Raw genomic sequence first — 24,324 nt, forward strand, 5'->3', positions numbered from 1 at the left:
AATACTAAAACTCTAACTCTTCCAATAACTATGCATAATAATAACTCAAAATAGCCCATGAAAATGAAAAATTAAGAGACATTTTATTACCAAGACTTTTGAAAATCCATCAAAAGTCAAATAAAAAGATCATTTGACGGCTTTCTGTACCGCAATTGCCGAGTTATCATCAGGCCATAGATCGCTCTCTTGCTCTTTCCTCTGCAACGACTTTCGCTCGAGTTCCCTCCACTTGTTGATTGCAGCTGTGCAGATAAATCTGGTACCAACAACAAAAAGCAATCGAAGAACCTTTGTGCCGGGGGGCCCGCCGTCATCCCTTTTTCTGTCATCTTTCTCTGCAGTGTGTGTGTCAATTACTCACTTCGTCATTATCTTAGCGATTGTTTGGCGGCCGAGAAACGTGAAAGAGAGAATATAACCGGTTGTAGAAGTTGTCAGTGGCTGATGGAATTATCCAATAATTAATTTTAGCCGTTAGATTAAATTTGAAAGCATCCAACGATTTTACTGAAAAAAGACAAAAAGCGTCGTAAGGTACAACTGTGGCAACGTAGGTGTATATATATATATTCATTCAGTTTAACTTTTTATTTTTTAATAGTATATAAAAATTATTTAACCGAATTAGGGGTAAATTTTAACCTTTCATTGGGCGACAAATTTATTTTTTCAAACACGCTATCAATTCTGAAGGAAGAAAAAATCATAAACACAGTGACAATTGTTTTGCGTGAATGCAGTTGTCTTGCAAAAAGAAAAGTAAGCTATTCAGATTTCTGACCGATGGACTGAAACTGAACCATCAGCTGACCTCAAACGGGCTGGGCTGTGAGAACTGAGAACTACTATCTCACGTAAGCTATATTTGGTACATAGAATTGGATATGATTAATTATTAGAATTAGACTAGTTTATAATGGATTAGATTAGGTTGGATTATATATAGTGCTGACTTATATTTGATATGGTATTGATTGAATTATGCTAAATTAAATTTACAAGAAATTAAATAGTATTTACATTAATATTTGAATTTAAATATCAACTGTTTATAGATATTTAACAAGAAATATTATAATTAATTAAAAATAAAACTTATAAGAATTATACACACTCAAAAATAAAGAAGTATAAATTATTTAAATTATAGGTTATTTCAAATGAGATATATCATTTCATTAAATAAAATAAATTAATTATTCAAATAATAAATTAATTAATAACCTTTAAGTAAATCATGAATAAAAAATAAATTACTTAATTAAAAACAATAAATAAATAAATAGTTTTTAAGTTATAAATAAATGATGTAATAAATTATGGAAGATATTATAAATGGACAAATATTTTTCTTGACATTATCTAGTTCTAACTAAACCCTCACAAAAATTAGGATTAGCAATCCCATGAATTTAGGATTAAAAATTGAATTTAGTCCATTAATACAATCCAAGTGAGCATGCCAAACATGGTATTAATATTTTGTCCCAATAATTAGTTCAATCCTACACTTAATCCTAGCTCCCAAACATAACCTTAAAACATAATAATAATAATAATAATAATCATCATCATCATCATAATAATGACAACAATGACGGCGACCGTGGCATTTAAAATCAACACAAAATTACTTAGTAACAAAAATTTGATCAGCTGGAGTAATAAAATGAAAGGTAAAATTTGACGAAGAGAAAGATTTAACTAAAATAATATTAGTTTGTCTTATTTAAAGAGTCTTTTGGAAAATAATTTATTTTTTTTCACTCTTCTATTTACCACATAAATAAACATATAGACATTTAAAGAGTAAAATTTGAAGAGTATTTTGATGATACTCTTGAGATTGCATTGAATTTTACATTTGATAAATGTTATTATTAAAGTATTGTGATAATATGAAACATAATTGATTGATATGATGAAAAAAATATCATTTGTATGATTTTATTTGGGGAAAGAATATATTGACTAAATTGTAAACTAATAAAGGGAGATTGCCAATTTCCCCATCTTGTAATCAATATATACCATTTACCCCTTGTTGTTTTTATGATAACTAATAACCCTCTTGACAGAATAAATCTATAATATTACCCATATTTTCAAATACATTTTATTTATATTTATTATAAATTAAATAAATCATATGAATAGAAACTAAATAAAAAAATGAAGGATTAAAAAAAAGAAATATACGTTTTGATGTAAACAAAAAAATTAATAGTAAAATTTTTATGTACTTTTTTTATTTTGTAAACATTTTCTTAAAATAAATATTTTACAATATTTTAAAATTAAATGTAAAAATTACAAAAAATATTTTATTATTTATTTTCTAATAATTTTTTATTTATCATTCAAGTTTTCTTATAATAATTTTTAATCATTTTATAATAATTTTCTTATATATTTATTATAAGAAATGTTTATAAAATAAAAAAGTACAAGAAAAAATATTTTATTATTAATTTTTTCACATCAAAATATATATTTCTAATTTTTAATACTTAATTATTATTTTAATTTTCATTCATGTCATTTATTTAATTTTATAATAAATATGATAAAAGTTTATTTGAAAATAGAGTGATGATATGGCTGCAAATTCTTGTACAAACTGATTTGTCATTAATTCATTAGTTGAATCAAAATATAAAATAATAAAAATAAATCATGTGGACTAAGAGATATTTAATCCAACTAATTTTATTATGTCACATCAATTTAAACAAAATAAATTTATATAAGAGTTTGTACCTATATTATTACTCTCAATAAGAGTAATATGATAAACTTATATTATCAAGAGGGTTATTGGCTATTATAAAAATAGTAAGGGGGCAAATGATATATATTGATTATAATAGGGGGAAATTAGTAATCTCTCATTGATAAATATGATTCTTCATATGCAACAATATAGATTACAATAAAAATTCGCATGAGTATGATCAATCCTTACAACAACAATGAAAAAAATACTTGATATATTTTTTAGGATATTATTTGTTGGTTTTCAAAATATTTCATTAAAATAAAAAACAACGATACTCATATTCATTCAAAAGAGAAAAAACATATATGTTATTCAAAATTGAACTATTGAAGTCTAATCGTATTTCCAACCAATTCACGATATATATCTCACAAATTAATAAATAACCAATTTAATATCTCATTATTTCATCTAATAATCCTTCCTCTATATATAAAAAAATTAGAAAAAGAGGGCTGTTTGCCTATTCCTCATTTATTGAAAAATGAAGATCAAATCTGGAAAACAAGACACGTACGACATGCCATTTTAGATAATTAAATTGATCTGATAAATTGATTTCAGGAGTATGATACATCGGTTGAGATAAAATCAGATGAATAGGACGGTCAACAGATATCATCCGTCCGATTAAATTGTATACTATTTGGAAGAGGATTAATTTGGACATGTGTGGCATGTATGGAAGGTGGTTACTATTAGAAAAGAGTAGTGCTACATATCTCAAATTTTTTAGTCCAAATAGCTATCTCAAATGACATGTTGTTTATTAATTGATTGGTGGAATAATATAATTAATTTACTTGAATCTTATAAAAAATTATCAATCAGTTAATAAATATTATATAATTTAGGATAGTTATTCGAGATAAAAAATTTCGGATATCTATCATTTTAGAAAAATGATTTTCTCTTTAAACCAATTAGGAAAGCACTACAAAGATTCCCTCTGTGACTTGTTCTCTCATATTGATAAACGCTCTATGGGTCTTCAAATCTTTGTTACTTCTTTTGATTTTCTTGGTGTTCGTGTGGTTCTTAAAGTTCGTTAATTAGTCTTTGACTAGGATTAGGTCTTAATGATTTGTTTGGTATATATGCAATAAATCAGTCTTAACATTACTATATAAATGATGCATTTACTAAATAAGAATCAAAATGAGATGAAAGTGGAATGAATTAGAATTGGAATAAGCTGAAATTAGAATAAGCAATTAAAATAAGAATAAATTGTTTATTTAAATTGAAAGAATCGGAATCGAAATGAGTTAGATTATTACGAATCACTAAAAAAAATTTAATTAATTATTATCTTAATTATTATTTTATATTTATCATTATTATCGTTGTTGCTGTTAATAACAATATTACTATTATTATTAATGTTACAATAGTAATTAATTATGATACTTTTTATCATCATCATCACCACCATCATCAATAAGTCATCAATCTCATCATCAACAACAACAAACCATCGTCATCATTAGATCGGAATTGTGGCTATCAGAGATGAAACGGAGACGAAATCGAGACGGATCAAACAGAGATGAAAACAAGATGGCCCAAACAAAGATGAAGCCGGTAACCAGTTGTTGCTCCATAGTCAACAGACCAACAATGACAAAGATGGTGGTTGATTTTTGGCAGCAACAGTAAGGTGTGCCTGCAATGGTGTTCGGCTGTATGGAGATTCGTACGAGTAGTTTAGGCTAATGGGATTTGCTTTTATATATATATATATATCATCTAAAAAAAGGCATTTGGGGAATATTATATATTAATGGGGGTAGAATTGAAACTCGATCAGTCTCCCATTCTCAGCTCCATAATTCTCATTTTGATTCTCACTCTTATTTTGTGAATTAAGTGCAGTTAATGATCCGATTCTTCAATCCAAGAAGTAAACACACCAAAAGTATTCCCCTTGATCGTCTCTTTTCCATGCAATGTAGAAGAGGAAAAGGTGAAGGGTAGTGCCGTAGTAGTTAGTAGCTGCATAAATACGGTAAACTTGGGCTCAGCTTACATTCATCGCAGATTTGTTAAATTTTCTCCAAATATCCATCCTCTATAAACAATAAGATAATGAGTGAGTCAATTTGAACTTACCAATACTCAATATATTTATATGTTTAAATAAATTCATTATTAAAATTTTAAATTTTATTTTTTACTCACTAAACTTATTTATATACCTAATATACCCTTATTAAATATGTATTAATCCAGTTAGCGATCTTTATCTCTCTTCTTTCTTTTTTAATTTTTCTATCCTCTATTGTTGACTTGTTGCAATGGCTTTTTTTTTTTTTTCCCTCAAAACTGAAATTCTCAAACCAATCATGAAACACTAGAAATCATGTATAGAAATATAAAGATAAACTTGATCTCAATTAAAACTCAAAATTTTTATGTCAATGAACGTGCATGGATTCTTGTTTTTTTGAACGGAATACAAAAAATTAATTTAGGTTAAAGAAAGAACGAATGGCAGAAATCTCCAAAAGGACGAGGGCCGTAGGGAATTTTTTCTATTCAAAGAGGGCATAAGGATAATTTTATACTCAGTTTTTTATTCGGTAAAGAAATGAGACAATTTTTTACTCAATTACTTATTCAAAGAAGAGGATGAAGTCGAATCTCATCCTCTCCTCATTTTCTCATTTTAATTTTTAATTTTATTTTTATTTTTTAGAATTATTGATGAGTAAATAATAAAATCTAAATTATAAAATATTAAATATTAAAAAAATAATAAATATCAAAATATTTATATAAATATACTATGAAACTTTCATGTGTAATTAAATAATTATAATCTTAAATTAGCTTCGATCAGGCCTTAGCCCATAATTTTTGTTTTAAACTTTTATTTAATAAAACAAAAGCTAAAGTAAATTTGTAAAATCTAATTTCTAAAGTAGCCAGCCACCCAGCACTCCACTGCAGACATTCACGATCATTAGTTCATTTATTTCATTATAGATATAAATTTTTTTCTTTTTATTATAGGTTTATGAAGATTGATGCAGATAATTATTTTGATATTTTATATTTTGTAGTATAACTTTTTTAATAGATTAATATTAATGTAAGGTGTAAATAAATTTTTTATTTTAATATAATTAAATTAAGTTTAAAAAAAAAAATTCATTATTCAGAATGGAGAACCTTTGGCGATTCTTTGTTATTTTTTAGAGAAGAAGCGATGATCTCCTCGAATAATTCTGCTGGAGATGATAAAAAAGTAGAATATAAAAAATATACTGAGAAGTTAGAGTCCCTTCCCAGTTCCCATCCCTCCCCCTGACCGGTCCCCTACCTATAAACGGAAGTAAAAGTCTTTCTATTTATCAATATATCTTGGAAAGAGAGAGACGCTTAAAGATATAATGTTGGGCTATAATAGTAATTTAAGGTAGCGTTTATTTTTTGGATTGAAGTGGGAATTCTGAGGAATGAGAATCCTGGGAGTGTGGAGTGGAAGTGTGAGTAGGTTGTTTACTTACACTGAAATGGAAGTATGGAATAGAGATCAGAATCCAATTTATGTGTTTACTTTGTCTTGGATTGGGAGTAAATAGTTTCAAATTATAATTTTATCCTTATTTAAAGAATTATAATTTTTAATTACAAAGCTAATAAAAAATATATTTAATGAATAAATATTTATTTTATTATATTTGTAAATTTATAATAATTATTAATATTCTTAATTATGAACATCACATTTTTTTATTAATTTTAATTCTAATATAAAATGAAACGTTATTTTATTTTATTTAATATAATTATATTAAATTTAAATATAATTACATTAAATTTATTATTATATAAAATAATAATATAATATTATTTAGTACAAAATTAATATTTTCTTAGAATAAATTATTTATTATTATTAATATTAAATAAATATAGTACTATTATTTTTAAAATAAATACAATAATATTATATTTATTAATTCTCTATTAATATAATATTATTATTTTAAAATAATTTTAACTTAGAGTCAATATAAATTATTATTTAATTAAATATAATAATATTATTTATTTTATTTTATTAATTATAAAATATTAAATTAAATTAAAATTAAAAAAAAGTAGAAAAGGAAGAGGTGGGAGTGAGAATTCCCACTCCCACCTCCCCCAATGGAAGTCCCACTTCCACTCTCCACTCTAAAAATAAGTGGAACCTATAAAATAAGATACCCAATTCCTCGTTAAATAAGTGAAGTAAATACTGAAATAAAAAAAATTCACACTTTTCACCCCCATTCCATAAAATAAACACGAGATAACAAGAGTACACTTTCGTAATAAAAAATTATATGGTAAATGGGTGCAGAATTATTCGAAAAGCACAACAAATAATCCAATTTTTGCTCATCTCTCTTGAATCATCATTATTCATCAGTTATACTACCACCGTTCAATATGTTCTCCAAAGCCTTGGATCAGTTGGCTTCAGTCCGCAGAAAGATCATCGATGAAGAAAAGGCGAAGATCCAAGAACTGACCAACAAGTTCCAGGACATTCGAGCCGTGCTTGACGATGAAGAAGTCGGACAAGTGGGGGTCAACGGTGTGGGAGGTCGCTTAGTCGAACTTAAGAAGATGTTCTTCGACATTGACGACGAGTTGGATGAGCTGAACACTGCTATCTGGAATGCTTCCATGCGTACCAGAAAGGTACGCTCCTATCTGTTAACTTGTCGGCTTCTATTTCTGCGTCGTGACGTAGCTTTGAAGTTAAAGAATCTGAGTCAAACACTAGATGGGTCTGGGTTGAAGAGTAGTGACCCTGCAGATACAGGAGACATAGAACAAGAACGACCTATGATCTCTGTTGTTGATTCATCACAGGTTATTGTGAGAGATGGGGAAAAGAATAGACTACTCAACTTACTGTTGTGTGAGAGTAGTGAAAAACAAACGACCCTCCCTATTATTTCTATCGTAGGGATGGACGGTTCCGGAAAAACAACTCTCTCTCGGCAAGTCTTTGACATTGATGCTGTCAAAACCCATTTCAGCAAAAGGATTTGGGTGTCTGCGTCTTATCCTGAGATTAGGATTGCCAGAGCAATTCTTGAATCTCTTAAAGATGGTGTATCATCGGATCTAGTTGAAATAGATACTGTGTTGCAACAAATAAGTCATTATATTCAAGGAAACAGGTTTCTTCTTGTCTTGGATGATGTGAGGAGTAGATATTTCAATTATTGGCAACAATTGATGTACTCTCTTAAATCGGGTTCTGAGGGAAGTAGAATTTTGGTGACTACAGGCGAGGCGAATGTCGTAAATAAGATGGGAAACACCAGGATGATCTCACTAGGGACACTGTCTGAGGAGGCTTCTTGGTCTTTGTTCTGTCTAGTAGCATTTTACTGGAGGAGAAGTGATGAGGAGTTTCAAGAACTGGAACACATTGGTAGACAAGTTATACGTAAGTGCAAAAACTTGCCTCTTGCTGTAAAGGTTATAGGAAGCCACTTGCGTTTTAAACGAAACATTGGAGAGTGGTTAAATGTCTTGAAGAGCAAGATATGGGAACTTAAACTAGCAGATAAAGAGCATTTTTTGCCTCTATTATTGAGCTATTATGATTTGCCCTCCGCATTGAGAAAATGCTTCTTGTATTGCGCCATCTTTCCAAAAAACTATGAGATAGAGAAAGATAGATTGATCAAATTATGGATGGCTCAGGGTTACCTTAAGGTAGAGGGAAGAGATGATATGGAGTTAATTGGAGAGGAGTTCTTTGAAAGCTTAGCATCACGCTCTTTACTCCATGATTTTCAAAAAAATGAGTTTGATGGTAGAATAATAAGGTGCAAGATGCACAATATAGTTCATGATTTTGCTCAGTTTCTTACAATAAATGAATGTTTCAATCTAGAGGTCAATGGTTTTGAAATGTGTCCATTAGAGTCTAATGAAAATATTAAGCATTTAATGATAAAGTTTGAAACAGAGCGCAAGTTCCCTACTTCAGTTTATAATAGAAAAAGATTACGCAGCCTTGTGGTTGAGCGCGGAGAGGGTTTTATGACTGGCATAAATCTATCTGCATTATTTGATAATTTGACATGTTTGAGGTCGTTAGATTTGAGTAACCAGGATAATGGTTTTTATAATGTCATTAAGCGAGTTCCAAGAGGAATAAGAAAATTGTTACACTTGAGGTACCTTAACTTGTCTAGGAATAGCAAAATAGCAGAACTGCCTGAGTCGCTGTGTGACTTGTATAATTTAGAAACCATGGAGCTCAGTTGGTGCATCAGTCTAAAAAGGTTGCCTCAAAGGATGGGGCAGTTGATCAACTTGTGGCATTTGGTAAATGATGGGACTTCACTGAGTTACATGCCAAAAGGAATTGAAAGATTGACTTGTCTTCGGACCTTAAATGAATTCATTGTCAGTGTTGGAAGTGATGATGATAAAGCATGTAAACTTGAATGTCTGAAAAGCTTGAACCATCTTCGAGGATCCCTTAAAATTAAAAAGCTGGGAAATGTGAGTAAGGATGAGATTAACAAAGCAGAACTTGGGAAAAAGGAAAATCTCCTTGCTTTGTATCTAAGCTTGGAAAAGGATCGGGAAAAGGGGAGTACGAATAAGGATGATGAGGATGCTCTTGAAGGTTTACAAGTACCTCCAAATCTAGAGAGATTGGAGATATTTTACCATAGAGGAAACACGCTATCCTCCATTTTCATAATGTCATTAGCTAAGTTGAGGTCGATGTCATTAGATCGTTGCATTAACTTGGAGCAATTGCCTCGTTTGGGAGAATTGCCATCTCTTGAATCACTTACTGTAAGGAATATGAGGAGGCTGGAAAAAGTGGGTAATGAATTTTTGGGAATAGATGAAAGTAGACTTTTGAGGAAAGATGAAGGTAAAGTTTTGGGAACAGATCGAAGTAGGTCTTCGGGCATAGAAGAAAGCAAGCCTAGCAAACCATTTGTTGCTTTTCCCAGGTTGAAATCTCTTGAATTTCAGAAAATGAAAGGATGGAAAGAGTGGAAGTATAGTGTTACAACGAGTACGTGGCCACATGATAGACTCATGCCACGTCTTTGTTCCTTGACAATCGGATTCTGCCCGAAATTGGAGACACTGCCTGATGACTACCTTCCTCAGTTGCTGGACTTGAAGATTTTTTCATGCCCTAAGCTGGAAGAACGTTATAAAGAGGGAACGGCAGAGAGGGGAAATATCTCTCACGTCCACTTATATTTCTCATGATTAATATTCTACAGATGCACAGGTAATCTCTTCTCCGCATTTTTTATAGTTTTATTTGTAGAATCAAATCGGAATTAGGTTTCTAAATTACATGTTCATTGTACAGCTTATCATGATTTTGTATTCTTCTATCTTATTGTCACCGCTTATTCTTAATTCAAAGTTATCTCATGCTAAATGTTTCCTTTTCTTTTCAGGCTACAGGGAATGGTCATACTTGCAAAATGTATTGTGAAAGATATGTATACCATTGGAAAATATTAAGGTGTGACAATGTCCATTAGCTCGCAATTTTTTGTTTTCTTGATCAGTTGTTACCCTATTTTTTCAGTCTAAATAAGGCTGTAAGTCTAATGCTGTGGATGACAAACCTAGACAATTTCATCTTATTGAGTTCATTTTTCACAAGAATGGTATGAGAAGCATACAAGAGATGACTGAAATGTTACATCTTCATGCCCCAAAGATCAATTACGTGGTAAGTCATCCTCTGCAACTGCTATCTACTCATTCTGGATCTTGATTTCTCAATTGGAAAGCGGAAAACATTCTTGTATGCAGGATTGACTGCCAGGCACATTAGCTAATGGATAGTAGAGCAGAGCACTTACTCAGAAGCATTGGAAGTGGTGCCTGAGGCTGAAACTTTCCTTTTGAATCAGAGAGAAAATGTGATGAAGTAAATGGGTATGTCTTTGGTACTAATTAACCAAGCTTAAAACTTATTCTTATAGCTATTTTCTCTTTTGCATTTTACAGTTTCAACTCCTTTACCGTATCGTCCTTCAATCTTGAGGTACTAATCAGAGTGCAATTCAAGTTTCAAAGCAAAAATGGAGACTGCATTGAAGTCAGAGAGGGTGCAAAAGGAAATGATAAGATGCTTTGGATGGGCTATTGACAAACCTTGAATAGTATGACATTGTCTGCTTTAAATGAAGGTCAGGATACCTTTTGTTCTTGAGTTCTTGTCAAAAGGCGTCATATTGTATAAGAAATGAATTTGTATATGTAGTTTAATGTTCCTTTGAAAACAGGCAATGCAGGAATTTTGACACCCGATCCTCACCTTTTCCACCCTTGATATCTTCGAATGGTGAATCTTTGCTGGTACAATTAATGACAGGGAAGCTCTCCCTTTATTAAAGCCATACAAGGAAAAAGAAAATGGATCATTCAAGGTTTCCAGTTGCTGGATGAGGGCAGAGCTGATTGAAGCCAGTTGGGAGGAGTTGTAGGATGTCCAGAAACTCAATGACATTCATCACCCTTTGCTCTGTCACTTGGCTTCTGGAACTGGGTATATTTTTGTCGCTCGTTTGTGTGTCTTGCACAGTGAAGGTAGAAGGTTGAAGCCCATGAGGGTGAATGATATGCTGTTGTTACCTTTTATCTTTGTTCGATATACCCAACTGATCTTGCTTGGTCTTGGATACAGTTTATTTTAATGTAGCAACTGATGGGTCCTTTCATTTTCATCTTATTCAGTAATCAATGTTTCTCAGATCTCTGTGGCCTCTTTTGTATTGCACTGAATGATATACAAATGTTAAATGAAGGGCTCCACTAACCTTCATTTTTTTATGATGCTCACTTAGTTTTGAATATGGGAGAAGGATTTGAAGACGTGAAGCACCAATAGAGACTGTAACAATGAGGCAAAATTTTAGAATTTCACTTTGATGCATTTGGCATATTAGGCGCTTTGGTCCGTGGCCTTTTGCAAATTTGTCCTGCATGGTGTGACCATTTAGTGCATACAGTAACAGGATCAGAAAATAAATCAACAAAAGCATTCTATAACGTATAAACCGTGAAAATACTTAAAATTTTAGTTAGTTTAAATTATTGCTTATGGTTTGATTCATCCATACATTAGAATATTCTGGAACAGAAAAATATTTTTACAGCATTGAATGGAGTCTCTCACAATCAGCTCTCACATGGTTCCTTCTAATATGTTTTACGGTAGGACAACCTGTTCGGGCCATGGTCAGCTCAAACTCATCCTTAGCATTTCAATGACGCGTCTCACCCCATATTCCCCTTTTGCAGCCAGGCCATGGATTACAGGCCTTTCGATCTGGAGTAACATATTACATACATCTATGTAAGCAAGGGCGGCCCGAACAATAGAGTTATGCTCTAACAATAAAAGTAGTTGTATTAAGAAGTTGCAGCTGAAATAAGTTTCTCTATGTTACTTTTATTATCCTGGTATCAACTGCTAACAACAGGGAGAAGAAAGGTGGCTCCAGAATCTCAACATATAACTTTTTTGTCGATTGAAATTCAAAAAATTAAGGGTATAGTTGCGTAAAGCTTACAAGTACAGCTTGTGCACCGAGGGCCAATGCCTTGAAAACATCTGTTCCTCGCCGCACTCCCCCATCCACAAGAATCGGATCTCTTCGTTTAACGGCATCAACCACCTGCAAGCTCAGGTTGACAAGTACAAACTGTATTGGTTACGATTTCCTTGTTAAAATCTAGAGTATAACCCAGACGCATAACATATCTTACTGCAAAATGCCAGTCATTTCTACATCAAGCTGGTTTGATTGAAAAATGTATTATTACAAGATCTCCATCATTAGTACATGGACTCAGCAAGTGAAAACGTCTACATGTCAGAAAACTAGTAAAAACCAAATGCACTAGCACTGCCAGCACCTGACAGTTGCATGTTCTGTTTCCTAAGGTTTCTTCATATGCATTTAGCTTAAAACTCAGAGCAATAATTAGGAGAATTATGTAATCCTCATATGATATTTCTCAACCTTTCAAGTTAAATTCAATTGCAGTAGCACAGTTGTCAGTTTGGATTACAGTCTTAAAAAAAAATTTGGAATGCATTCTACTAATCAACTAAAATCAAAATAAACTGACATATATTTTTAATTAATAAGATTCTCACGATTGTTTATGTACTTATAAAAGTGAAGTTTAGATCTGTAGACAAATCTAGCTCATATTATCTGCAGATTAGAATACTAATAGTGGTGTGAAATTGTTAGAAAATTAGAAAAAATATGTGCTGTAATTATATATTAGCTGTAAATTAGTCATTAGCTGTAACATAGCTATTTAGGTGTAAATCTATGTATTTTAGGAAAATCTACCTAGAAATTATTCTTTCCTTAAATCAGTGATTTAGTTTCCTGATTTAATGGTTTTATGTGTGCTGTAAATCTCTATAAAAGAACAATCTCAATGACAGAATAATTAATTATGTGCAAACCTATTTTTCAAGTTGGTATCAGAGCAGGAAGAATATCTTGCCGGAATTCCTTTTTTCTTCCTTTTGATCCCTACACCCTAAACTTTTGATCCCTGCACCCTAAAACCATGTCAGACTCTTCATCCAATTCCAGTACTGTCCCTCAATCCTCTATGAACAATCCTAGTAGCACGGATGTTTCAAAAATCAGTGCTACCTCCTCAGAATCTCATTCTGTACAAATCACCACAATTCGTTTGAATGGTGACAATTTTCTGAGATGGTCTCAGTCAGTTAGGATGTATATTAGAGGGCGTGGAAAAAAGGGCTATTTGACTGGTGAAAAGAAGGCTCCTGCAGTGGATGATCCGGCCTATGTTACATGGGATGCCGAGAATTCCATGGTGATGACGTGGCTTGTGAATTCAATGGAAGAAGATATTAGCTCTAATTATATGTGCTATCCAACGGCACAAGAGCTTTGGGAGAATGTAAATCAGATGTATTCTGATCTCGGAAATCAATCACAGATTTTTGAGTTGATCCTCAAACTCGGAGAGATGCGACAAGGGGAGCACAATGTCACAAAATATTTTAATTCCTTAAAGCGGATTTGGCAAGACCTTGACCTTTTCAACACCTATGAGTGGAAATCTCCCGAGGATGCTCAACATCACAAAAAGACTGTAGAGGATGGCCGCATTTTTAAGTTTTTGGCTGGACTGAATGTCGAGTTTGATGAGGTGAGGGGGAGAATTATTGGAAGACAGCCCCTACCTTCAATTGGTGACGTTTTTTCAGAGGTCAGAAGAGAGGAGAGTCGGAGGAATGTGATGCTTGGCAAGAAGGGAACTGGGGTTGCTGAAGGTTCTGCCCTGGTCTCCATGACTGGAAGCAAGGCTCCTATTTTGCAACGCAAATCTGATGAAAAACAACAAGTTTGGTGTGATTTTTGTCATAAGCCTCGCCATACCCGTGAGACCTGCTGGAAAATTCATGGGAAACCTGCAAATTGGAAAGGGAAAGCTGGCCGAGCCAACCCTACTGCCAATGAGGTTGAGACCAGCCCCTTCACCAAAGAGCAGATGGAGCATCTTCTTGCACTGTTAAAATTTAATTCGGTACCCAATGTTCCTAGTGTTTCTGTGGCACATACAGGTAATAAATTCTATGCTCTATCTTGTCAATTTAAATCTGCTCCATGGATAATAGATTCAGGAGCATCCGACCATATGACCAATTCCTTACATTTGTTTGAGACTTTTTCACCATGTCCCGAAAATAAGAAGGTTAGGATAGCCGATGGTAATCTCTCACCAATTGTAGGAAAAAGCCTTATAAAACTTTCTGAGAGAGTAGATCTTAAATCTGTTCTCTATGTCCCTAAACTTGCTTGTAATCTATTGTCAGTTAGCAAACTATCTAGAGACTCTAACTGTTATGTTATTTTCTATGAATCCTATTGCATTTTTCAGGACCGGAGCTCGGGGAAGACGATTGGCAGTGCTAGGATGATTAATGGTCTCTATTATTTCGAGGATAAATTTCTTAGTAATAAAATAGTTCAAGGGCTAAGTAGTATTAGTTCTTTATCTACTCGTGATCAAATAATAGTTTGGCATTGTCGTTTGGCCACCCAAGTTTTCCTTATTTAAAACATTTATTTCCAATGCTATTTAAAGGGATTGATCCTTCATCATTTCAATGTGAGAGTTGTTTAATGGCAAAAAGTCAAAGAAAATCTTATATTCCAAAACCTTATCATGCTTCAAGACCGTTTTATTTATTCCACAGTGATGTTTGGGGTCCTTCAAAAGTGACCACAATTTCTGAAAAAAAATGGTTTGTGACTTTTATTGACGATCATACACGTCTGTGTTGGGTTTACTTAATGAGAGAAAAATCTGATGTAGAACAGATTTTTAAAGAATTTTATAGGATGATTGAAACTCAATTTCAAACAAAAATTAATATTTTGAGATCTGACAATGGAACGGAGTATTTTAATAAAGTTTTGGAAACTTTTTTAAATGAACAAGGAATTTTACACCAATCCTCTTGTTCCGACACACCTGAACAAAATGGCATTGCTGAGCTTAAGAACAAGCACTTGTTAGAAGTAGCTAGAGCCATGATATTTTATATGAATGTTCCAAAGTATCTATGGGGTGATGCTATACTGACAGCTTCGTATCTTATTAACAGGATGCCTACCAAAGTTTTACAATATATCACCCCGTTGGATTGCTTAAAAAAGGTATTCCCAGAATCTAGAATCAATTCTGACTTACCTTTGAAAATATTTGGCTGCACAGCATATGTGCACACGCCAAAGAGGCTAAGGTCTAAATTAGATCCAAGAGCCGAAAAATGTGTTTTTATAGGGTATGCACCCAATAAAAAGGGTTACAAATGCTTTAATCCCCTTACAAAATGTTTTTTTGTCACTATGGATGTTTCTTTCATGGAAAATACATTATACTTTACCAAAAATTTGCTTCAGGGGGAGAAGATAGTTGAACCAAATTTTTGGGAAATTGCTGAACCCTTACCTAGCACACTAGTTGATACCTTTTCTGAAAAAGAAACCTTGGAAACTAGGCTTAAAGAAACCAAATCTGACATTGGTCTGACAGAAAAAGAAATACTACGAATAAAAAAAAATAGAAACAATCTTGAGCCTGTGGTTTATTCTAGGAAAGGTGTCCTTAGAGGTGGTAGAGACCAGGCCATTATCCAAGCACGTGGTCAACCGGAAGCCCTAAGCAATGGTCATCCAAATGCCTCAGGTAATCCTTCTTCTGTTCCTTCCTCTTCCTTTCCTATTACTGACTTAAACTTACCATTACGATCAGATTCTAGGGAAGAGAACTCTGCACCTGAATCTATTTTAGAACCAGCCCCTGTTATTCTTGAACAGAATCTTAATCTTGACCTCCCCATTGCCCTTAGAAAAGGAACCCGAACCTGTACCAAACATCCTATTGCCAAATATATTTCCTATCAAAACCTTTCTGACAATTATAGAGCTTTCACTACAAACATTTCAAAACTTGTTGTGCCTAGAAATATTCAAGAAGCACTTGGTGATCCAAATTGGAGGTTGGCTGTGTTTGAAGAGATGAATGCCTTGAAGAAGAATGATACTTGGGAGATGGTAGAATTACCGAATGGAAAAAAGGTTGTGGGGTGCAAATGGGTGTTTACTATCAAGAGTAAGGCAGATGGGAGTGTCGAGAGATACAAAGCCCGTCTTGTTGCAAAAGGTTTTACTCAAACCTATGGGATAGATTACCAAGAGACCTTTGCTCCGGTAGCTAAAATCAACTCAATTAGGGTCCTGTTGTCTCTTGCTGTTAACTCTAATTGGCCCTTACACCAATTGGACGTTAAAAATGCTTTCCTTAATGGAGACCTTAAGGAGGAGGTATATATGAGTTCCCCACCAGGCTTTGAAGAAAGGTGTGGAAATGAGAGAGTGTGCAGATTGAAGAAGTCCTTGTATGGACTTAAACAGTCACCAAGAGCTTGGTTTGAGCGCTTTGGCAAGGTGATTAAGCGCTATGCATATATTCAAAGTCAAGCTGATCATACAATGTTTTACAAGCATTCAAATGATGGTAAAATAGCTATCTTGATAGTATACGTGGATGATATCGTGTTAACTGGGGATGATTGTGATGAGCTAGCAAAGTTAACAAAGAAACTGGCTGAGGAGTTTGAGATTAAAGATCTCGGGGCATTAAAATACTTTCTTGGGATGGAGTTTGCTAGATCTAGAGAAGGCATTTCTGTAAATCAGAAGAAGTATGTTATCGACTTGTTAAACGAGACAGGTATGCTAGGGTGTAAACATGCTGAAACCCCTATAGAACCTAATGTGAAACTGCAACCTGCAGAAGCTGAGAATGTGAAGAATAGGGAGCATTATCAGAGACTTGTTGGGAGATTGATTTATCTATCCCATACACGCCCAGATATATCCTTCTCTGTTAGTATGGTTAGCCAATTTATGCATGCCCCAGGACCGGCACACTTTGAAGCTGTCTACAGAATTTTAAAGTATCTAAAAGGGACACCGGGCAAAGGACTTCTGTTTAAGCCACAAGGACACTTGCAGATTGAAGCCTACACAGACGCAGATTGGGCTGGAAGCATAGTAGACCGAAGATCCACTTCTGGATACTGTTCATTTGTAGGTGGTAATTTGGTTACATGGAGAAGCAAGAAACAGAATGTGGTAGCTAGGAGTAGTGCTGAGGCTGAATTTAGAGCTGTAGCCCATGGTATTTGTGAGATCATGTGGATTAGGAGGCTGTTGGAAGAGTTAAAAGCGACACAATCATCTCCTATGAAGTTGTACTGTGACAACAAGGCAGCAATCTCAATAGCACACAATCTAGTCCTTCATGACCGAACAAAACATGTGGAGATTGACAAGCATTTCATCAAGGAGAAGATAGATAATGGATTGGTTCATATGGAGCACATTCCTACTGGAGAACAAGTGGCTGATGTCTTTACCAAAGGACTACACACAAAACAGTTCAATTTTCTAGTTGGCAAGCTGGCTATGGAGGATATCTTCAAACCAGCTTGAGGGGGAGTGTTAGAAAATTAGAAAAAAATATGTGCTGTAATTATATATTAGCTGTAAATTAGTCATTAGCTGTAACATAGCTATTTAGGTGCAAATCTATGTATTTTAGGAAAATCTACCTAGAAACTATTCTTTCCTTAAATCAATGATTTAGTTTCCTGATTTAATGGTTTTATGTGTGCTGTAAATCTCTATAAAAGAACAATCTCAATGACAGAATAATTAATTCTGTGCAAACCTATTTTTCAAGTGAAATTTATAGTCACCTCTTCCAGAGCAGAGATAGTGGCAGGAGTATAATCTAACTGTCGAGCTCCGTGATTGGAGACAATAATCCCAGCAACGCCTACTTCCACAGCTTTTATTGCTGAAAATTTTAGAGACCAAGCAATTAACAAGAATCTTCAATTATGTGCGCAGAAAAAATGTGATGAAATTCATAAAACAGATATATAATGATGAGGAGATTTAACAAGAATATTTTCATTTGGTTGACTGGCATCTCCAATTCTACAAATTTTAATTCTAAACCTCTAATTCCACTAACAATCCCCGCATAAATGAACCTCTGGCTTAAAGACTGACTGTGTAGAAGTGGACGAGAATCCCTTTTTTAGTCTGAAGTTACATGGAAAAACAAAACAAAGAGATACTTATATCATCAAATGGAGCTTTGATCATACCATCTTCACGAGTAAGTACCCCCTTGATCAAAATTGGTAAGTTTGTAATAGATCTTAGCCATTCTATATCCTGCAGAAGCATGTGATAATCTTCAGACTCAAACTTTAGAAAGAGTATTAAGATCACTAACCAAGCAAAATAATATCCATGATCTATTTGTTCTAAGTAGCTGAATAATAGACACTTCTTTTTTCTTGATATATTTTCCAAGCAAGGGAAAGAAACAGCCTGAGCAAATTTTAAGCTGAGAGATACTGTTGAAGCATATAAAAGGTGAAAGGAAGACTTCATTGATCTCTACCTTCCAACTTAAAGAAGGATCCATGGTCTCCTTGGCATAAGCTTCTAAATTTGAACCTGTATCCTACAAAAAGTGTAATCATTTAAGTTAATCTAAAGGATTATAGATATAGTCTATGAGTTTAAACAAGCAGCAAAAGTAAATACAGGCTAAGAACCAAAAAAATCAATAAATAAATAAATGAAAACTGTTACACTCACAGAGGTGACTTTGGTTGATAAGAGGCCTTCCAAGTTCTTCAACTGCTGTGCAATCATTCTGCAGAAGTTGTTGAGTGAGATTCAAAAGACGTTGTTTACTGTGCCCAAATAAAGGTAGAGGGCACTATATATTTCTTATGATGTCACAATAAAAAGATTTGTGTCATATCACCATCCTAAATTTTTTGTTTTTTTAACCAAAATTTAAATTCAGTTATATGTGGTAGTACTTGGAATATCTAGAACCAAAGATAAAAGAGATGATAATTCACTTGTTCTTTATATCTGCCTCCCTTCTGTCAAGTCTTGGAGTATCAGCAGTTAGGACAAGAGCCATAAAACCATTCCTTTCGGCTCTCTGCACTAAAGTAGCTGCCATATCTCGTTTCTTGTATGCCTATTCACAAAAACCCTTTAAGCAACATTACGAGAAAGAAGAAAATCGTTGTTGCTCAAAAAAAAAAAAAGCAGTTTGCTAGTGGGGGAAAAAAATAAAAAAGCACTCAAGACAAGCCAACTGCTTATAATTGATAGAAGCGAACAGCATTGCAGCTGGCGGCAACCTCCTCTATGGAGCAGCTAGATGTGAAGGATAAAACCATTATGGTGTTACATGAAGCTGCTGCTCTGGCTGTGGCTACCTCTCCTGGAATATATACAAACAGTTAATGTTAGAATTTGGACAAAATCTTAATGATGAACAACTTAAAGGAATAAGACCTTCAGGGTTTGCAAGCTTATGCAAACCCGTTGGAGCAATGATAATGGAAGCCGAGATTTTGTAATCAAGTGTACTAGTCGATATATCTATCCTGCAGACATCGACAAGAATTCTTGGCCAAAACCTGGGAGATATTATAAAAGGTCGTTTGAAAGTTCTGAATCTATTTCTAAGATTGCTCATTGAAACTAATTTGACTTGCGTAATTCCATGAAATGCTTCCATATTCTCTTTCAGGGTGTACTGATTTTCTACTCCTCCAGCGTAGAAATCATAATACATTTTTGGAAGGGCCAGCCTTGCCAATTCTTGGAATGCATTCAAGTTAACAGGTTCGGCTGCCATTTGAACCTGGAAACGTGGACATTAATCAACTTCTCAAGTAAATCAATCCTAGATGCTATATACTGCATGCATAAATCTGAATAATTCAATTCAAGAAACTTAAAGCAACATTTAGATAGAGCAAGAATATCCTGTTATAGGTGATACTTCCTTATAATGAGTAAAGAACATATGGCATTGAAGCGAACAAATCATATGCCAACACTGCCTACCCCCAAAAAAAAAAAAGAAAAAAAAAGTTTTCAAGATCACTCTGTAACTCACAACACTTGTTTAAAATTATATTAGAAATATCGTGTTCAGTGTTCTTGTCATACCGTCAAGAAACATACCGTAAACATAAAGTACCACTTAAGCACTATCTGTCAATGATTCAGTTATACATATACTCTCTAAGAGACATACATACACAAACACTAGCACATGATAACAGCTAAATAATGCTTCACATCTACCAAAATCATAAGACCATGATGATCCAATATAGCACTTCACATACTCAAAGCTCACGGTCCAGTCAAGCAAGTTCATCATGATCAAAACATGCCCATGAATCATGACATCAGAAGAAAAAAAAAATATCCTTCGAATAACTATTAATCAAACTTATACAATAATAGAATCTTGTAAAGAGATGCACCCGAATGACTAAAAATTTCAACTGATGAAGCTTGTGAGGCAAATTACAACAGGGAGGAAGAGGCAGAGTCAAAGTCAAGAAGCATATAAAGGATTAGTATTAATTATTTGTCATTTGACGTGTTCCCTTCAATTATAATGTTATCAACTTCTACCATTTTTTAGAATTTTGTTGTTTTCTTGTTCTTGCACGATGGATACAGGCTCCGTATATTCCTTATGCTTTTAGTATTTGGACTTTCTCTTCTTGTAATTGTATTATCACTTGCCTTCTCTCTATTTATATCTGGCCAACAACAAAATAAAAGGAGAATAAAGATTAATTTTAGTTACCATAAATAAAGGCATAAAGCTTTTGAATTTAAATATTTTTATTTTACAAAATTTAGAAATTTAACAAAAAAATCTTGATATCAATTCTTTTGTTGAAACAGGCAGTCATGTTCACACGAAAACTGATTGCCACTGGGCTCAATCTCTAGAGTCCTGCAATGGGATGGACCAAACAGAACAAAACGCATACAATGAGCAAAAATCAATGTATTCAACATTGTAACCGATCTATATGTTTTTGCATATTCAGTTTCCACGCCTTTGAAACTGTCTAGGCTGTCCATGATGCCACCTGTACTCGCGTCTTTGATCACCTTTGTCTCTCTGTTCATGCAAGAATTAGCAGTTGTCATCAAAATAGCATCTTCCTTTAGGATAATATGGGCAGAGCTCTTGGTTCATGTAGCTTTGTTCCTGAGGTGGACTTGTTGGATGATGCTGGTTAATGCTTTTCAATCGCTGTCTATTAATCGGAGCTTCCCTAATGCCGCTAAGCTTAACAACAGGATTCTGAGGAACTTGTGTCTGGCAATTATTCTGTATTACTGCCAACTTCTGTTCTGGCAATTCTGAAAGCAACTTTAGTTGAAGTTGAATTTCTGCTGCATTTTTGGAATCAGCAGAATGCTGAGGTTGAATTGATAGCTGCTGAGGTCCACTCTTCGTTTTATTAGAGTCCCTTTGTAAGGGGGGTTGTTTTTGAAACACAATCTTTGTTGTTGAAACAGAATCTTCACTTTTTCGGTAGCAATTAAATTCCTTTGAGACTGGTAACTTTTTGGATCCTGATTCATGGACATCCTGAAGAACAAACATAAGCATGTATATCTTAAAATAACATGGATAAGTTACTTCATTTTTATGTGAAATTATACCTATTTGCTTCCAGCAATTTCCTCTTTTCCTTTCCATGGATCCGTATTTCTCTATTAGACCTTGCAATAAAACCCCTTGAGTGCTTCTCCATCAAAACCTTGTGTCTCTTCCCTTAGTCTTCCCATCTCTGACAGTGACGGTATGGGCAAAGCTGGGTTAATATTTAAGGATCAACAGATAATAGGAAGAAGAAACTTCAGCTCTGTGCAAACCTGTCTCAAGGTCTTCAGACGATAAAGGTTTCGACCTTTAATTAGGAGAGGACGAAGTGGAGGGAGTGGCTTCTCCCCTTTGCTCCAAAGTACCTCTATCTGAAAGATTAGCCAAAAACAGCACTTTAATCACAAGAATTATTTTGATGGAATTTAAAATACAGCATCTGCCTGTTCAAAATTTACTCCTAGAAAATTTATCTCAATTGTAGGTGAACCAACTAGAGAAATTCCATCCATCAAATTTGCTTGAAATGATCATACCGCAAAATCAAGAAATATCATTACCCTAATGCATAAACCCAGATAACTGAACAGTTTTAAGACATAACAGTCCAAGAATAGTCATAGATTTTCTATGATTAATGGCTTTCCATTAAACTCCCAAGTCCAAATTATATAGGGCTTATGACTCACTGTAAATGTATGTTGTTGCTTGGCTGCTCCATAGCTTTCTTTCACAATGCGGCCAGCAACAATCCTTTTGCCACATGGGGGACCACTTTCACTACAAGCTGCTATGTTAAACCTAATTAATGATGTAGAAATAAGGTAAGAACAAAACACTCAACGGTTGCAAACAACTTTGAGAAAAGAGCACAGTGATACTAGCAAATCTAAAGTATTTGTTGTCATTGTTACATTTGTAAATCAAATAATCTATTGACAGAATTAGTATTCTTTGACAGATATTGGAGGATAAATGCCAGTTTCATCGAACTTATATTTTCAGCACATAAACATAGAGTCAGAGACCAATAGCTTACATTTTGTAAACATTCTGTTCAATCATAACAACGTCACCTGTGCAAGCGTCACCTGCATTTAATCGGTACGTATCAGGGTAATGAGTACAAACACAAAATAAAAGTAGGGTTACTAGAACTACACTATACTAGTATCAGGGAGGAAGGCTGGAAGAGGTGTGTGCATTCTAATGCATTATAAGCAAATCAACCAAAGAGTGTTACAATGAACTGACATTTTTTTCAGACCCGTAAATCTAGTAAATTAATGAATCAAATTTGTACCTTTACAGTCCAGTACAAAGCTAGAGATTGGGTACCTTCTCTCTCCACCACCATTTGAGATTCTGAAAAGTATCAAAAGATTAAAACAAAGGAAAATCCAAGTGTTATAGGTCTTAAGTGAAATTATTAGTTCACGAAAAAAGTTGAAATTACTCTAAATGCTCCTTTATACGCTGAATAAGCGTGGGTTTATTGCCCGTCAATCTCAATCCATTGTTCCTCAAATAAACTTTACATTGCTCCACTTTCAATTTCTCTTGCTGCCCGGCTGCCACCAAAATTTGAAAGCAGCCAAAACACTAAAAACCCAATTGAGTGATCATTAAAGTTTGCAGATTTATAATGCATGAACAATGGAATCCTGTCTAAACTAATCATGTATTTGTCCAAAATTCAAAATTTTGTTAAAGCAATATCCTTACCCATTACAAAAGTTCTGATTTTTACTAGCAACAAATAAATAAATATACCTTCAATGATATTCTGGATTACTTTTTCTTCAATTTCATCAACACCCACATCCAAATCTTTGCCAATACTAGACATGAAAAAAAAAATTAAAAAAAGAAAAGAAAATCTATTATTAGAACAAGGCCAAGCTACAAAGGAAAAAAAAATCTTTATTTAAATATCGTTGAAATAAAAATCTAACCGAGACTTGGACTTTTTCCCAATTGAGAGCTTTGAGAAGGTGGCATGGGTGTCCTCAAGAGGGTTGTAACTCGGGTCTAAATCCGAATCATAACCCAGGTCGGACCCTCCACTTTCGGTGCTGTATTCATCATCTCCTTCTTCGATGAATATTACTTGCTCAGACTCAGGAGCTGCCATTGATCCGCTACTCTATTGCTTTCTTGTGGTTTTATTTATTCATATTTTTCTTCCGCAGAAACCTTTTAAGGTAAAAACCGTAACAACTTGCTTTCGCTTTTTGAAATCGAATTGCCAGAATAAAAGGAAATTTTCGACCAAAAACAAAAGTAAATATGGCCGTTGAGGATTTGAAAATTTGAAGCTTGTGCAGAATGGATCAATTATATAATTAAATCGTTTCGGCGGATTGTTTTGATTGATTAGATTTTTTTATTATTATCTAATTAACAATGGGAAATTTACA

At 33.6% G+C, this 24,324-nt stretch overlaps 2 protein-coding genes and 2 pseudogenes across 2 annotated transcripts in view; 1 reads left to right on the top strand and 3 right to left on the bottom strand.

The window, feature by feature from the left end:
* Window positions 1-20,783, bottom strand: part of LOC18036672 (peroxisomal (S)-2-hydroxy-acid oxidase GLO4) — a 92,060-nt gene extending 71,277 nt beyond the window's left edge. The window contains exon 1 of the mRNA XM_024180028.1: window positions 20,757-20,783. The gene's annotated coding sequence lies outside the window, so the exon portion shown is untranslated. The remainder of the gene's footprint in view (window positions 1-20,756) is intronic.
* On the top strand, window positions 7,078-11,581 carry LOC112096702 (putative disease resistance protein RGA3). Its single transcript, XM_024180024.1, has 5 exons — window positions 7,078-10,067; window positions 10,243-10,523; window positions 10,607-10,732; window positions 10,805-10,986; window positions 11,083-11,581. The coding sequence occupies exon 1, from the start codon at window positions 7,226-7,228 to the stop codon at window positions 10,043-10,045; it is 2,820 nt and encodes a 939-aa protein (XP_024035792.1). The 5' UTR covers window positions 7,078-7,225; the 3' UTR covers window positions 10,046-10,067; window positions 10,243-10,523; window positions 10,607-10,732; window positions 10,805-10,986; window positions 11,083-11,581.
* On the bottom strand, window positions 11,950-20,116 carry LOC18036717 (annotated as a pseudogene).
* Window positions 20,784-21,193: 410 nt separating the features above from the next.
* On the bottom strand, window positions 21,194-24,304 carry LOC18036722 (annotated as a pseudogene).
* Window positions 24,305-24,324: the final 20 nt, after the last annotated feature.

This window comes from Citrus clementina, unplaced genomic scaffold (genome assembly GCF_000493195.1).
Source record: "Citrus clementina cultivar Clemenules unplaced genomic scaffold, Citrus_clementina_v1.0 scaffold_7, whole genome shotgun sequence".
NCBI classification, from domain to species: Eukaryota; Viridiplantae; Streptophyta; class Magnoliopsida; order Sapindales; family Rutaceae; genus Citrus; species Citrus x clementina.

Excerpts from the sequence above, each read along its gene's own strand:
- LOC112096702 (XM_024180024.1), top strand. The coding sequence starts at position 7,226 with ATGTTCTCCAAAGCCTTGGATCAGTTGGCTTCAGTCCGCAGAAAGATC.